Source organism: Glycine max, chromosome 4, assembly GCF_000004515.6.
Source record: "Glycine max cultivar Williams 82 chromosome 4, Glycine_max_v4.0, whole genome shotgun sequence".
NCBI classification, from domain to species: domain Eukaryota; kingdom Viridiplantae; phylum Streptophyta; class Magnoliopsida; order Fabales; family Fabaceae; genus Glycine; species Glycine max.
In genome coordinates, this window is record NC_016091.4 from 9,360,453 (window position 1) to 9,374,311 (window position 13,859).

Below are 13,859 nucleotides of genomic sequence, written 5' to 3' on the forward strand. Positions count from 1 at the left end.
GAATGATTAGATATGGTATGCTGGTGTATCACAACAGACACTCTTTTCTTTTTAGGTCTTTTCTTTTCTTTTCCTGTAAATTAAATAATAATAATAATATGATTACTGTGTAGGAAAAAATTATTCATTAAAAAAAATATCTTTCAACTACAACTTATCATAAATAATAAATTTTATGGGGAAAAACTTTATAAATACAACTTGAACCCTGTTAAGGATTGGTATGATGCCAACCCAAAAGGCCTTGACATCTGCATAGCTAGCTTTGGAGCTTCTTTTCTAGCCATAGCAACATCCAAAGGGTTCATGGAAGCCAAGTAGCCTCCGTCCCTTGTTTGAATTACATCCAAAGGGTGACTGAGGTCATTAATAAAATGAAGGAATTTTAAAAATGAAGAAATCTAATTTTTTATCCAAACACAAAATTTTAAAAATGAAGGAATTTAAATTGAAGCATTTGAAATTCTCAGAATTTTAAATTCTTTAGAATTTTAAATTTCCTCATCCAAACACACTCTAACATAATTCTAGAAAGGCATTCCCGGAAACGTTTCTTTTGTATCTTACGAATTCATCGATCCATAAATATATGCAAATAAAAAAATATCATACCCACTTCGTCAGAAATATATGTGAACCATGCCTTCTGCACCTCAAGAGCACTCAACTAAGGAGAAATAACAAAGCAAGGAAACTATAAAAAGCAAGGACAATTTGGAAAAATTCAAAATTATGGAGGTGCAAAAAGTATTTTAGGAGGTGCAGGAAGTAATTCCTGATTAAGCATTGCTTCCCAGGTCCTATACATGTCAATTTATAATCAAGTGTTTGTCCTTACCAAGTTGCCATGGTAGAAATATTACATGTACTTCCCATCTGATTTTATGAAAGTCGAACAATGACAAAAAGAATTAAAAAAGTGAATAAAATTTACATTAAATTTAAATTAACATTTTTTATGATTATAATAATATTATTAAATTTATAGTATCCAAACAAATATCTTCGATTTGATCATTTGCTGTAGTGTATCAATAAATTAAAATTTAAAATTTACATTGAAAATCAATTTGAAATTGAAATCAAATTTAAGTAATAATATGTGAAACGAATGCAAAATTATAAACTATAAAACAAAATCAATTGCTTAATGTAAAAGAAGTCACGTGAATTAATAAAAAAATAATTCTTAAAAATATTTTTATTTTTTTATTGATAAATATGTTAGCAAATTATGTTATGTTAATGGAAGGATTTGAATTCATGACTTTTTCATCACTCCAATTTTTATATCTTTTTCTCAATCATCAAATCACTTTTTTACACCGTTTAAAATTAAAATAAAAAAATTATTACCGATGGAAAATTTCCCATGGAAAATAATTCGTCGGAAATTTCAAAATTACCAAAGGATTATATTCTGTTGGAAAATTTTGAAATACTGATGGAATTTACTGACGGACAATTTTTCTAGAGGAAATCATAATTTTCCAACCGATTTAATTCTTTCAGAAATTTTAATAACATCGATGGACTTTTTCGACAAAATATCTGTTTGCCAAAAATTGAAATTTTCCCTAACAGAAATGACCCAACCCTAGCCCTTCTTAGTTACCTAGCGTCGCTGCCATTAAGCCCTTAGTCACCTTGCATTGTGCTTTCACACTGCCGTTGAGCTTTCACACTACCATTGCCATTGATCCCAACCCACGCCGTTGAGCATACCGTCGTCCTCACTCTGGTCGTTCAACCTGTAGCCATTATTGGCTTCACCTTCATCCAATTGTTGTTCATCTTCACTCTGTTCATCTTTGAATCCGCATGGAATTTTTCTTTGCTTCCAAATTGTAAGATAATCGCTACCCACACTCTTCGTTCACCTTCGTCCTATCTTTTTGTGTTTGGTGATGAATAATCTGAATATTTGGATGAATAATCTGAATCATCCTTTTATTAGCTATCTTTGTTTTGTTTGGTTTCATCTTTGTTCAATTTTCCACTCCTTTTATGAATAATCTGCTATCTTCATGAACGTTGTTTCTTTGAAATAATTTGCATTGAATGAGGGAGGCAGACTTACAACGCTTCTTTGTGGATATAAACTCTTGCTTCTATGCTTAACAACCTTATACCGACTTTCACCATCATACCAACAATCATTTTCAGTTGAATATCAACGTAACTCTCTTCATTCAATCTTGAAAATTAAGTGTCAAAACATATATCTTGCTTGAACACAGTTTTTTCAAGTTAATTTGTGAATTCATTGTGATTTTGAGCATTACATGCACTCATTTGGTTAGGGATTAACCAAGATTAATATATTTTAAGGATATTAATATTAAGGACTTAAAGTTTTATACTTTTATTGGATACTAGAAAAGTGTGTTTTTACCTCATTCAATCTAGGACGGTTTTCAAATAACCGATGTAAAAAAAAACAGTGGTATTTTTTAAATTAAGTCTAACTTTTTATAAAAGCTCCCTTAATTTTACGCTAACAAAGACGGTTTTTTTTTAAAAAACCGTCTTTAATTTCACAGTTACTTTAAATTTTTTATCTCTCTACACGAACCCTAAGTCTCGCGTCCTTACTCTTATGCCCTCACAGTCATCCCCTTCAGTCTATTGTGACCTCTGAAGATTGCCGCAACAATCATTTCGCTTGATTCTACCGCCACAACCACCAATGATTTTGCCCTCGAGGTCCTCGACAAGAATGGCTGCCTAATTGAGGGTGTCCACCACCTCCTCGGCAACCCCCTGTCAAGCTTGATTCCCAAGATTTCCTCCAGATTGGGGACAAGAAGTTCTATTTTCTCATGCCCGTTTGCAGCATCTTGGGTAGGCCCGTGGGCCCAAGGAATTACCGTAACCACGCTACTCCGGCCGGGTTGTTTCTCACTATAATAATTACCATTTTTGCCCTAGCCCCGTGAAGAAGGCGCCATAGATGGAGTATTATGAGGAGGAGTTTGACGATGAAGATGATGTTGGTGGAAGGAAGATGCGAAGGGATGGGTATGATGGCTACGGCTACACTGGTGGCAAGTCTTCGTTGTCGGCACCTATGGGTTAGTTAGTGTTTTCTGGAAATTTTGCTTCAGTTGATTGTGTTTGTTGTTGTATGGATTGCGTTGTTGTTGCTTGTAGTACTATTTGGAATTTTAATTGCTAATTTAGGTTTTTTTTTGTGCAATCAAAATTGGAGTGTCCAATACTTGGAACCTTACTATTGTTCATATTGAAAGGAAACAATCTTATTCATTGGGTATGCTCTTGTTCCATGTCTCCATGAAGTTCTGTTCCACTAAAGATTGAATTCCATACCATCTTGTTAAACTTGAGTCTGATATATATATATATATATATGTATGTATGTATGTATGTATGTATGTATATTCTATAGAAAATCTGAAAACAAGTATTTTTATTTTATTTCCATAGCTTATCACAAATGCAGAGTTCAAAGAATTGACTCTCTTTGATCCCCTACATGATTTTGAAGGTTTGTGAGATTATGGTCATGAGCATATTTGATTTGATTGTGAAATTTTGACCTTAGGTTGCCTCAAGAGATGATCACAGTTTTTGTTTATTCTTTTAGACTTAAAAGAAAAAGAAGCCAAATGCTTAGATTCTTCTTTATCTCCACTAGAGAAAGTTCAACTTGCTCTAGATTGCTTGCCTAAATCTTCTGAAAAAGAGATACTCATTTGATGCAATACTATTTGTGCAGGGAAACCTATCTCTGTGCTAGACGGAGTTCCTGTTGCTATCAAGGATGAGATAGATTGTTTGATCCAACAAAAGGTTGTGTAATGTGTTATTGTTTTCTTTAGGGTGTCTTTTGCTCAAATGATTATGTTGTTGATTTCATGATTCACTCAAGCCTCTAAAAATGGTGTCCTCAAGAAGGTACAACATGGCTGCACAAAGAAAGACCTTGCAGCGATGATGCCTACTGCATTAAGCGTCTAAGACTATGTGGCGCTATACTTGTTGGGAAAACCAATATGCATGAACTAGGATGTGGGAACCAGTGGGATAAATCCACATTATGGGTAAGAGCAACTTGTGTCAAACTCATATTCACATTTTGTTATATGAACTTTGGCGTTGGACTTGTCTTCTAAATTAAGTATCAAGGAATGTACATTAAACTATTTGGTGACAAGAGTATGTCTGTTTATTTACTTTATAGGCCTGCTAGAAACCCATATGATACCAATAAGATTGTATGAGGTTCTTCTAGTGGATTTGCTTCTCTCGTGTCTGTCAGACTGTGTCCTATTGCCTTTGGCGTTGATAGAGGAGGTATTTGATTTATATATGTACATGAAAGACCAGAGAAATCAGCATTCATTATTGCTTTGTAGCATTGAACATATATAAGAATTTTCTAGGTAAATCTATTTCAGTAGTGCATGAATATTAATAATGCATATAATAGAAAAATTAGTGAGTTACTATGATGTTTGCTCATATGTTCAGGATCTGTAAGGATGCCAGCTGCTCTTTGTGGTGTTGTTGGTCTAAAACCAACTTTTGAACGTATACCTCATGAAGGGTATGTATTCATTTTTTGTTTTATCATGTTTAAATATTTGAGGGTTTAATGACTTGGGAGAATGATCTTTTGCTACATTCAGAGTTCTTCCCCTAAATTGGAATGTTGGGATGGTTGGAATACAAGCAGGTACTATTGAGGATGCATTGATTGTGGTAGTACTCCTTTCCATGATATTTTTTCTTCAAGGAATTTTAAGATTAGTTTTACAACATCTATTGTTTCACTATTTATAGTTATGCGGCTATTAGTGGTGAAATATAAGTAAAAAAAACTAATTCACGTAGTTGATATCAGGAGAATCAAAGAAATCATTGAAAATTTAAAATATTAATCAAATAAAAAATATTTTGGAAATAATTTTCATCAAATAAGGTAAAATTAGATATTTTGGACCACCATATGTGAAACTAATTAGTACCCTACTTATTGGAACTCTTTTACAATATTCAGTAAATAAGGATCGTCATTTGAAGCATGTTCTTGACAGGAAACTTTGGACAATATCAATCTCTACTTAGTTATAACTATCAGTTGTTGGTCCCATGTGCTATTCTTGTTGAGGGTGTCAAGTTTTCTCTTTTATACTTGCAATCGACTGTATGTATACACTTTTATTTTTATTTTTAAAGTTATATGCTCTTTGCCACAATTTTTCCTTAGGTAATTTATGAAGAGAAAAATCCTCCTAACATGTATTATGCTTTTCATTCCTATACAGGCAAGCCAAGGGTTGAATGTTAGAGAGCTATGTGTCAGATCAATTTTTGCTTCTTTCTGCTCCCATACATACCAGCAGGTGAGGCCTTTCAAATATTTTTTTTTTATGATGCGAGTAATATGATTTTCTACATAGACTCTATGTAATAAACTTTTACACAAACACCTATAAGGGAAGAAAAAATAAGAAAAAAATAAAATAAGTTTCTTTTCTAAATTAAAATTAATTTATATATAAGTTAAAATCAGAGTTTAGCTCTTTTAATATATTACTACCTTTTTTGTTGTTTCCATGTTGATTTAATATATTACTACTAGGATGCATATATATATATATATATATATATATATATATATATATATATATATATATATATATATAACTACCTTTTTTGTTGTTTTCATGCTGATTTATTGAAATTTCACATCTAGAATCCTGTATATATTTCCTTTCAGAATATTGGATATGCATATTGAGCCCAATGATATGCATATTTTATATATTTGTGAATTATAATTATTATGAGCATATTTTCATTTTTGTGCATTTATGTGTGTTATAAAATATTCATATTGTATCCATAATGTTTGATCTTGCTAAAACACTTTTGAGGTTGGTCATTTCATGTGGCCAAAAATAAAAAAATAAAATCTACATGTAACATTCTAAGACGTTTGTTAGTAGAATCCTCTTAGAAAAATATCTTTCTAAGATAGTTCTTAGCGAGGATACATTTTTCTAAGACAGTTATTTATGAAACCGTCGTCAAAAGTTTAAACATTCAATGATGTTAGCTTCAAAGACGGTTCAACATCATCTTTGAATATAATTACAACCGTCGTGGAATGTAGTTTTTGCAATAGTGATGACAGTGAATCAGATGAATAAATACAAATTTTCAACGTATAATATCCGTAAAAAATCCATCATAAATGTTTTTTTTTATAAAAAAATTGTTTATTTCATTTGTTTTTCATTTTTATTATTTATCATCAATAATTTAAGAATTATTTTTTGTATTTATATTATTTAACGCCAAAATTTGAATTAACACATACATGTAATTAATGAAATACTCAAATTCATAAATGCAAAATAAAGTAAAATAAATCATTAAGTTAAATTGAAAATAAATGTAAAAGAAAAACACAATGTAATATGTCAATAGTAATTTTGTGTTGCTTTATTTTATTTATATAATAAAAAATTTATACAAGTAAATCAAAGATAATAAGAAAAAATAAAAATTATAATTGAATAAATCTACTCAAGAACATATCATTATCAAGTGAATCACTACAAGTCTAAAAACTCACTTCGCAAGCATTCTACTTTAATTACATCTTTCTATTTTGATCTATCTTTAATTAATTGAAAAAATAATTTAACCAGACATAAATTCTTAAATCATTTGATAGAACATGCATAACCTAAACCTTAAACCATTATATTATTTTATTTTTTAAATATATAAAAACACAATTTCTTCTCTTCATATTTTTAGCAATAGTTGTCCATGTGGAGTACTCTAACATTACATTTACATTAAACAATGAAATCAACAAATCTACCAGCAGGTAGACAACAAAAGGACATACTTTGTATTTATTCATCTGATTCACTGCCATCCAATAAAAAAACCAATTACTCTATAACAGAAGAAGTGTATTCGAGAGAGTATTCTTATTTGTTCTCTTCCAAGTAAGATTGTTTCAGAAATGTTCATGACAAATCCGATAAAAAAAACCAATTATTCTATAACAGATGGATCTATAAGTTTGGTATAATACTACATATATAACTACGAGAATGACTGTTTTTATTATGAATATGATTGTTCTAACTACCTTCTTTACATCACTTTCTTCATTGATGTTGCCACTCGCAGGACAGACATCGCTTCCAAGGCGTTACCACTATTTTATTATACAATAATTGCCTATGTTTGTATATGCCATAATCCCCATCAATCAAACAGCGGTCCAGCTTGTAGACGTTAAATTTTTTATTTAAATTAACATAATTGCAATGACATAAGAATCTTTAAGTGGTACACAACGCATGGGGTAGGATTAGGTGGTGAAAATTTTCCCTACACTTAAAAATTAGGAGAGTGTGGAGGCGAACAAACCTAACCACATTGTGATTTTCTTTGCTACTTTGACAACCCATGCCAAACTTGACCTCAACCAATCAAATTATTCAAGTGCCTTTGACAAGGCACACTCCAAAAAGGTACGATTAGTTTAATTACAAGTCCACTGGTGGTGCATTGACATCTGTCAGACATCAGCTTCATTGCGAAGACTTTGTAATCTAAGCTACATTTTTTTATTTCTCTTCCTCAAGGCTTAGCAGTCAACTTCTTAATGGAAAAGGAATCAAATCTAACTGCTCACGATGAAAATTAATAAAGGACTTGTTTTACCTTTTAAGCAGCCATTTCCCTTTATGATGGTTTCGGGTTTTGCAGCATATTTCAAAGATTTCCCAACGTGACTTAGACAAGCCATCATTAAATGACAGATTAATTAATGTCTAAATTAAATAAAACCTCCCACTTTCTCTGTGGAAAGTTAGGGTGCTTACGAAATAATATTTGGGGTGCTTAGATCAGTGTTGTCGATCTGCTCAAGGTGTTTTACTTTCTGGTACTAGGTTAACACATTTTTCAAAGCAATGGGGATGCAATTTTCTCTGGAGATGACAATAAGCAGATAAAGCATTTTACTAAAGCTTCTTTTGTAGATTAGACTAAGATGTATTGTATTGCTGTAATATCCTATTTATTCCTAATGCTACTGTACCTTTCTATATAAGGAGAACAGACATAATAAAAAATAAATAAAATGAACCAGTTAATTAGATTGAGACTTTCTGTCTTGAATTATCCCAGAACACAACATATTTACACTCCAGATAAGAATATTTCCTTATTATCTAGCAGCATTATGGGCCAAACTCTTTTTATGCTATGAATTGTTGACTGGTCCTAGTATGGATTTCTTTGTTGATTTACGAGAGATTGAGCCCTCAGACCCGTTTTACGTATTCGATCTGGTTTAAAAACTTGCTTGAATTATGGCCCCGTAAGTTGGAGAAACAATTCGTAAAAATTTGTTTTTAATTTGGCAGAAAAAAATTTAACTTTTGCTCCGCACCTGGAGCCTGGACTAGTAATATTGAACGTGGACAGTGTTCTAGTCCATGATATATATATATATATATATATATATATATATATATATATATATATATATATATGGTTATTCATTCTTGGTAATTCAGTAAGCATGCTTGGTTATTCATGCCGGATATAGTTGTTAAAGTAGAGTCTATGGGCAAATCATGAAACATGTTCATGGTTCTTTTCTGCAAGTAAGCTTATAGTGTTGATCTTCGGGTCTCATACTCTTCCTACACCATATTTTTGGATTGTTTAAGTTTTCCCTTTCTTTTCCATAAATAATTTACTTCGAAGCAAAAATTATGCATAACATAAACCAAGCACTTGGACATACATTAAACTAACAAATGAAACAAAAAATAAAAGAAAAAACGTAGAAGCCAAGTTTTATTTGAGCAAAGAGAATTTAGATATATATAACTGCTGAAAACGATACTGTCAAAGTGACATTCAAACTAGCTTGATGAAACTGTCCTGGAGTTATGTACAAAACATGTATTGATTATGTGAATTTATGGATGTAAAAGGGCATACATATCTATATGTACCTATACTAGAGCATATATATATATATATATATATATATATGGGCTAATTAATTAAGTGGGAAGAAGCAAACAAGGCATAACACACACCATAATTCAACCTCTTTGAAATAAAATACTAAGATAGCTCATGCAAGATGGGGTCCTCAAAAAGTAGTTCAGACCAATAAGAAGAGGGTCCTCCTGCATAGCTAGAAGTGCTGCTGCTGGCGTCTCCTGGATTGTTAGCTGAGGTCCCTATTGAATTTGGAGGAGTAATAGATGGAATAATCCAGGAAGAGTAGTCATGATCAACCGTGTGATCCCCTTGACTTATGATTGCAAAGTTAGTACCTTGACCCATCTCGCTATTCAAACATGATTGAGAACTGAAAGAGACTTGTGGGTCTAAAGGGTGAGGTAGCACGTTTGGGTGGTGGAGTGGTTGAGAGCTAGCAATGCCATGAGAAAATGAGGCAGCAGGAGTATCATCTGGTTGCAACATGACTGGATCCTCTTTCACATTGGAGATTGAGTTCAACAAACTGAAAGCAGCAGTAGGTTCCATGTTGGTTGTGGTGGTGGCACTTTGGTCATAGGAGTTGGTGGTGCTCAAGGAGTTTGAGGATTGGATTAGATAATGAAGGTATTGAAGCTTTGCCAACTGGACTGCCTCTGCTTGCAACCTCATAGCATGTTCATCCAATGTCTGATGATGATCCATAAGGTCTGTCATATTAGCCAAAGCTAGCAGATATGGCAAGGTGGAAACAAGGTCAGTTCTAGGCTGGTGAGTCATTGGATCAAAACCCATCTGAATCAGCTTTTTCTTTAAGTGAGTGTTCCAGAAATTCTTGATCTCATTGTCTGTCCTGCCTGGAAGGTGGGTTGCAATTGATGACCATCTATTAAAGAAGTTATGTGTGCATATTAAAACTAAGTAATAATTATTATAAAAAAAATAAACAATACAAAAACATAACTGGAACCTAAAAATTAAAAACAGTGCAAATAATCATATGGAGATAAGATTTGAATTGGTTAAATTTTCAAGGAAAAAACTAAATGTAGAAAAAGTAGTTGTGGCAAGGAAAGTACTTGTTTCCAAGGATGGAATGGAGATGCAGAATTGTTTGCTCCTCTTCTTGAGAAAACTTCCCCCTCTTGATATCAGGCCTTAAATAGTTAGTCCACCTTAGCCTACAACTTTTTCCACATCTGTTGAGACCTGCAAAAGTTGCAAGAGAAATAGATGAATGAGGAAACGCTGGAAAGAGAGAACTATATATATAGTTGCTGCAACATATTACTATAAATTATACTAGAGATTAATACACAAACCAGCTTGCTTAGGGAGGGCTCTCCAACTACCATGGCCATGTTTCTGAATATGTTGGACTAGCTTTTGATCTTCTTCGGGAGTCCAGGGACCTTTCTTAAGGCCATTCTCATCGCAGCATGGGGATCTTCCCATATTGTGTGCTACTAGCTAGATCAAAAGCTATTATCCTTTCCTCTGTTTACCACTTACCACCAAATTAAACTGGGGGCTGGAGCATAGTATTTATATATGCATTATTCCAATTGCTTTCTTCTGGTTCTTAATTATCTGGATTAAAATAACATTTCGCAATCTTTATTAGGCCGATAAAAGATTTGACACTTCCATCTAGTTAGTGTGTAAACAACAAAATGTCTCGTATATACCTTGACAATTATGCCCTTCAAAGCAATGAATTCAAAAACAACCGTACCATTTTACTAATTATATAATTAAGTCATGTATAAATGACACAAAAATGATTTTTGGACACACGAAGTGCTTGATGTACACGGTACATCGAGAGAAATAAAAGTGAAAAAAATGTAGATACGATCATATATATGTGGTTGCCAGAATTTGAGAACTTCTGGTAAATGTTTTAACTTTTTTTTTAATCCTGGAGAGACGAAATTTAAAATCCAATATTAAAAATGCTGGGAGAGACTTTATATTTAATCACTTCTTCCAAATGCGGACATTTTTTTTTGTATTTGATTAATTAATTAAATTAACTACTAATAAATTTAATTATATTCTCCGATTTATTAGTAAAAATATATTATTTGCAAATAGCAGCAATCATTTTAGTTTTTACTTATACGTGCATGGCAAATGATTGTTATTTTAGATCTGCTTAAGAACTCAATTTCTTCAGTTAATTTGGAGTACATGCAGCTATTCAGAGCTATAAATTAAATGTTTTCTTCAGTAGGTTTCCCTCTCTGAAAATTTCGAAAATGAATAAAATATGATATTCATCCAAGCAATCAGGACAATTTGGTAATTGCGGACTAAAGTATCGTTAAAAGGACGAACTGCCAAATTAGATTACGTAACACGTGGCGAATGAATGCTTGTCGGAGGAACCCCTCCCATGCACGCAAAGAGGAGGCTGTTTCCCTCTTTCGTCATTGTTTGCATGGCATCAAAAGACTCACGTCCTCTCTTCTTGGATTTCATGCCCCCTTTGCCCCTTAAAGAATCATTTCTCACTCAACAATAACATGAAAAACAATCTCGGAATTATATAATAATTGTTGTAAATCCAACTATATACTGTACTAATCTGCTTACAACAAGTTCTATACACAGACATAAATAGTACAGTAAAATACTCTTTAGTTGTTATTTAGTACTATTAGTTTCTTTTTCTTTTTCTACAGATCGATATATTTCATACTAGAAGAAACTATTTTCTTTAAAGTGTGGTTTGTTATTTTGTAAGAAACTAATTCTTTTATCAGACTTAATCCTCTTTTGTATATTTGGTACTAACCTAATAAAACTAAAAAAAAAAAAAAAACATATTATATGTTATAGACTTTTTCATAACATCCTCATTCTAAAGCATTAATTATGCATCTGTAGGTATATTTCTACATGAGTGTATCTATACGTGCATAAACAATAAGCACTTGTGATGCGCGCGGTATATATCAAAGAAAAACTAAGCCTTTTTTTTTCTTTCTGAATTTCAAATATTTATTCTTCTTGAGATGTGAGAATTAAGCATTACAAAAATTAAAACTGCACGCTTTATGATCATGTCTTGTATTTTAACTAATTGAATTAATTAAAGAAAACAAATTATTCCATTTTTTATATATGAAACATAAGACCGGCATTTCTTGATTAATTTAATCTTCTGGTTATGATACATTTATAATGTAATCATCACCATTCAGAAGACACTCAAACGCACACCAATCCACGTATGCATGTGTCAAGGTCAAATTGGCACGTAAAATATTATAGGCACATGATACACGACTTTATCTGAATATCTAAACAGGTAAACGAAAAAATCTACACAAGTTGTTGAAAATAGTTATAGCTATATGGATAAATAAACCATATGAGTGAAAGAGCCTCAAGGTTAAAAGTCAGGAATCAAATGTACTAGTACAGAATACAGATAGCTGAATGCCTGAAAAGGACATAAAGGATGTGACTCCTTTGACTCGGAGGGTGGTGCAGTTGGAGACGTGAAGGAGAATTTGGTGCAGCAAACGCCCAATTTATTTTTAACCCTTAAGACATTCTTTGCACGGTTGAGAAACCTCCAATGGCGTTTGTTGGAGATTTGTCTTCATGCACCTTGTTCTGTTGCAAATTTTCTTGGTCATGGTATAGGATCTTACATTTTAAAGCCAATACAAAGTAAAAGGTTATCGCTTAATTAGTACAAACTTAGTGTTTCAAAAGTTGGCTAAAATGTGCAAATATGAAATATATATACATGGTATTTGTATCAACCAAGTCTCACGATGCTTCTATAATGACACGCATTTACCTTGTATATATTTTAGATCAGCAGCTCTGTACGTAGTTGGCTTAATATAATTGGTTCCTTATTTGTATCCGAACCATTAATAATTAGGGAAATTATAGGTTGTCAAGAATCAAACTTTAAATATGTCAACTGGTGACCCCATGTTGCTTCACACATAAGCCATACATTTTCAAACCTAAAATCTATTCAGTTTAAATATAAAGTGTCGACATCTATATGGAGCAATAAAGGGAGCTCACTAGAGAGACTATTTTTTCTTCTTTAACACATTTCCTTCCCAATTTCTTGTTATGTGTCACAAACCTCGTTGTCTTTAACCCCTTGTAAATGCATTTGTTATAGTAAACGATTCATACACTCAAAGACATTGATCTTTCAGCCAAAGGATCCTGTCGGGGACCATTTCTGAGAATAGAAGGGACCAGTGATGTAAGATCAACTTTATAGTTTCAATATAATGTCATCTTTTATTTCAGTGTCAGCTAAACAACTGATTTGCTTGCTGTTATGGGTTTCCAACCAATTCTTCCATAAAACGTTAAAAACAACTTCGAGGGCACCTACTTGGCTTATAAGACCACAATTGCCACGAACTTGTGTGTCTTTGTCCCCTATAAAGGGCATTCTCAACTGGCTTGAAGGACACTCTTCCAACTGAATGATCTGTATCTCGTTCCTTCTAATGCCTTGCAAAGGCTACGGTTGGTTAATTTGGTCAGAGACGCCATGGAAAGTTACTAATTAATGCAACTACGCTGAAAAAGACTCACCGTTAATTATTACAAAAATTAATACGTTAGATAGTACCAGAAACCTAATATATATGGAAAGTTACTAAAACCTTTTTTTTGGGGGGGGGAATATATATGTAAATCTTAAATTTAAGTACGGACTCTAAAAATATAATTTCTAACAAGATTTAGTTGAAAGAGAAAAAAAAAACTTGATCATGAAAATGTAGATAAAGAGATTCCCTAAATTGAGAACGATCCACAAAATTAACTATACGCGTGATTGGCAT

At 32.4% G+C, this 13,859-nt stretch overlaps 1 protein-coding gene across 1 annotated transcript; it reads right to left on the reverse strand.

The window, feature by feature from the left end:
- LOC100782792 (transcription factor MYB93) lies at window positions 8,839-10,532 on the reverse strand. Its single transcript, XM_003523768.5, has 3 exons — window positions 10,344-10,532; window positions 10,101-10,230; window positions 8,839-9,907 (listed from the first exon to the last, which is right to left on the reverse strand). Exons 1-3 carry the CDS (start codon window positions 10,474-10,476, stop codon window positions 9,142-9,144), a joined length of 1,029 nt encoding a protein of 342 aa, XP_003523816.1. The 5' UTR covers window positions 10,477-10,532; the 3' UTR covers window positions 8,839-9,141.
- Window positions 10,533-13,859: the final 3,327 nt, after the last annotated feature.

Bases quoted from the DNA above. Each gene is read 5' to 3' on its own strand.
- LOC100782792 (XM_003523768.5), bottom strand. From the start codon at position 10,476: ATGGGAAGATCCCCATGCTGCGATGAGAATGGCCTTAAGAAAGGTCCC. The intron at 10,231-10,343 runs GTTTGTGTATTA...CAACTTTTGCAG, and splicing joins AGCCCTCCCTAAGCAAGCTG to GTCTCAACAGATGTGGAAAA. The intron at 9,908-10,100 runs GTACTTTCCTTG...CTTCTTTAATAG, and splicing joins CATTCCATCCTTGGAAACAA to ATGGTCATCAATTGCAACCC.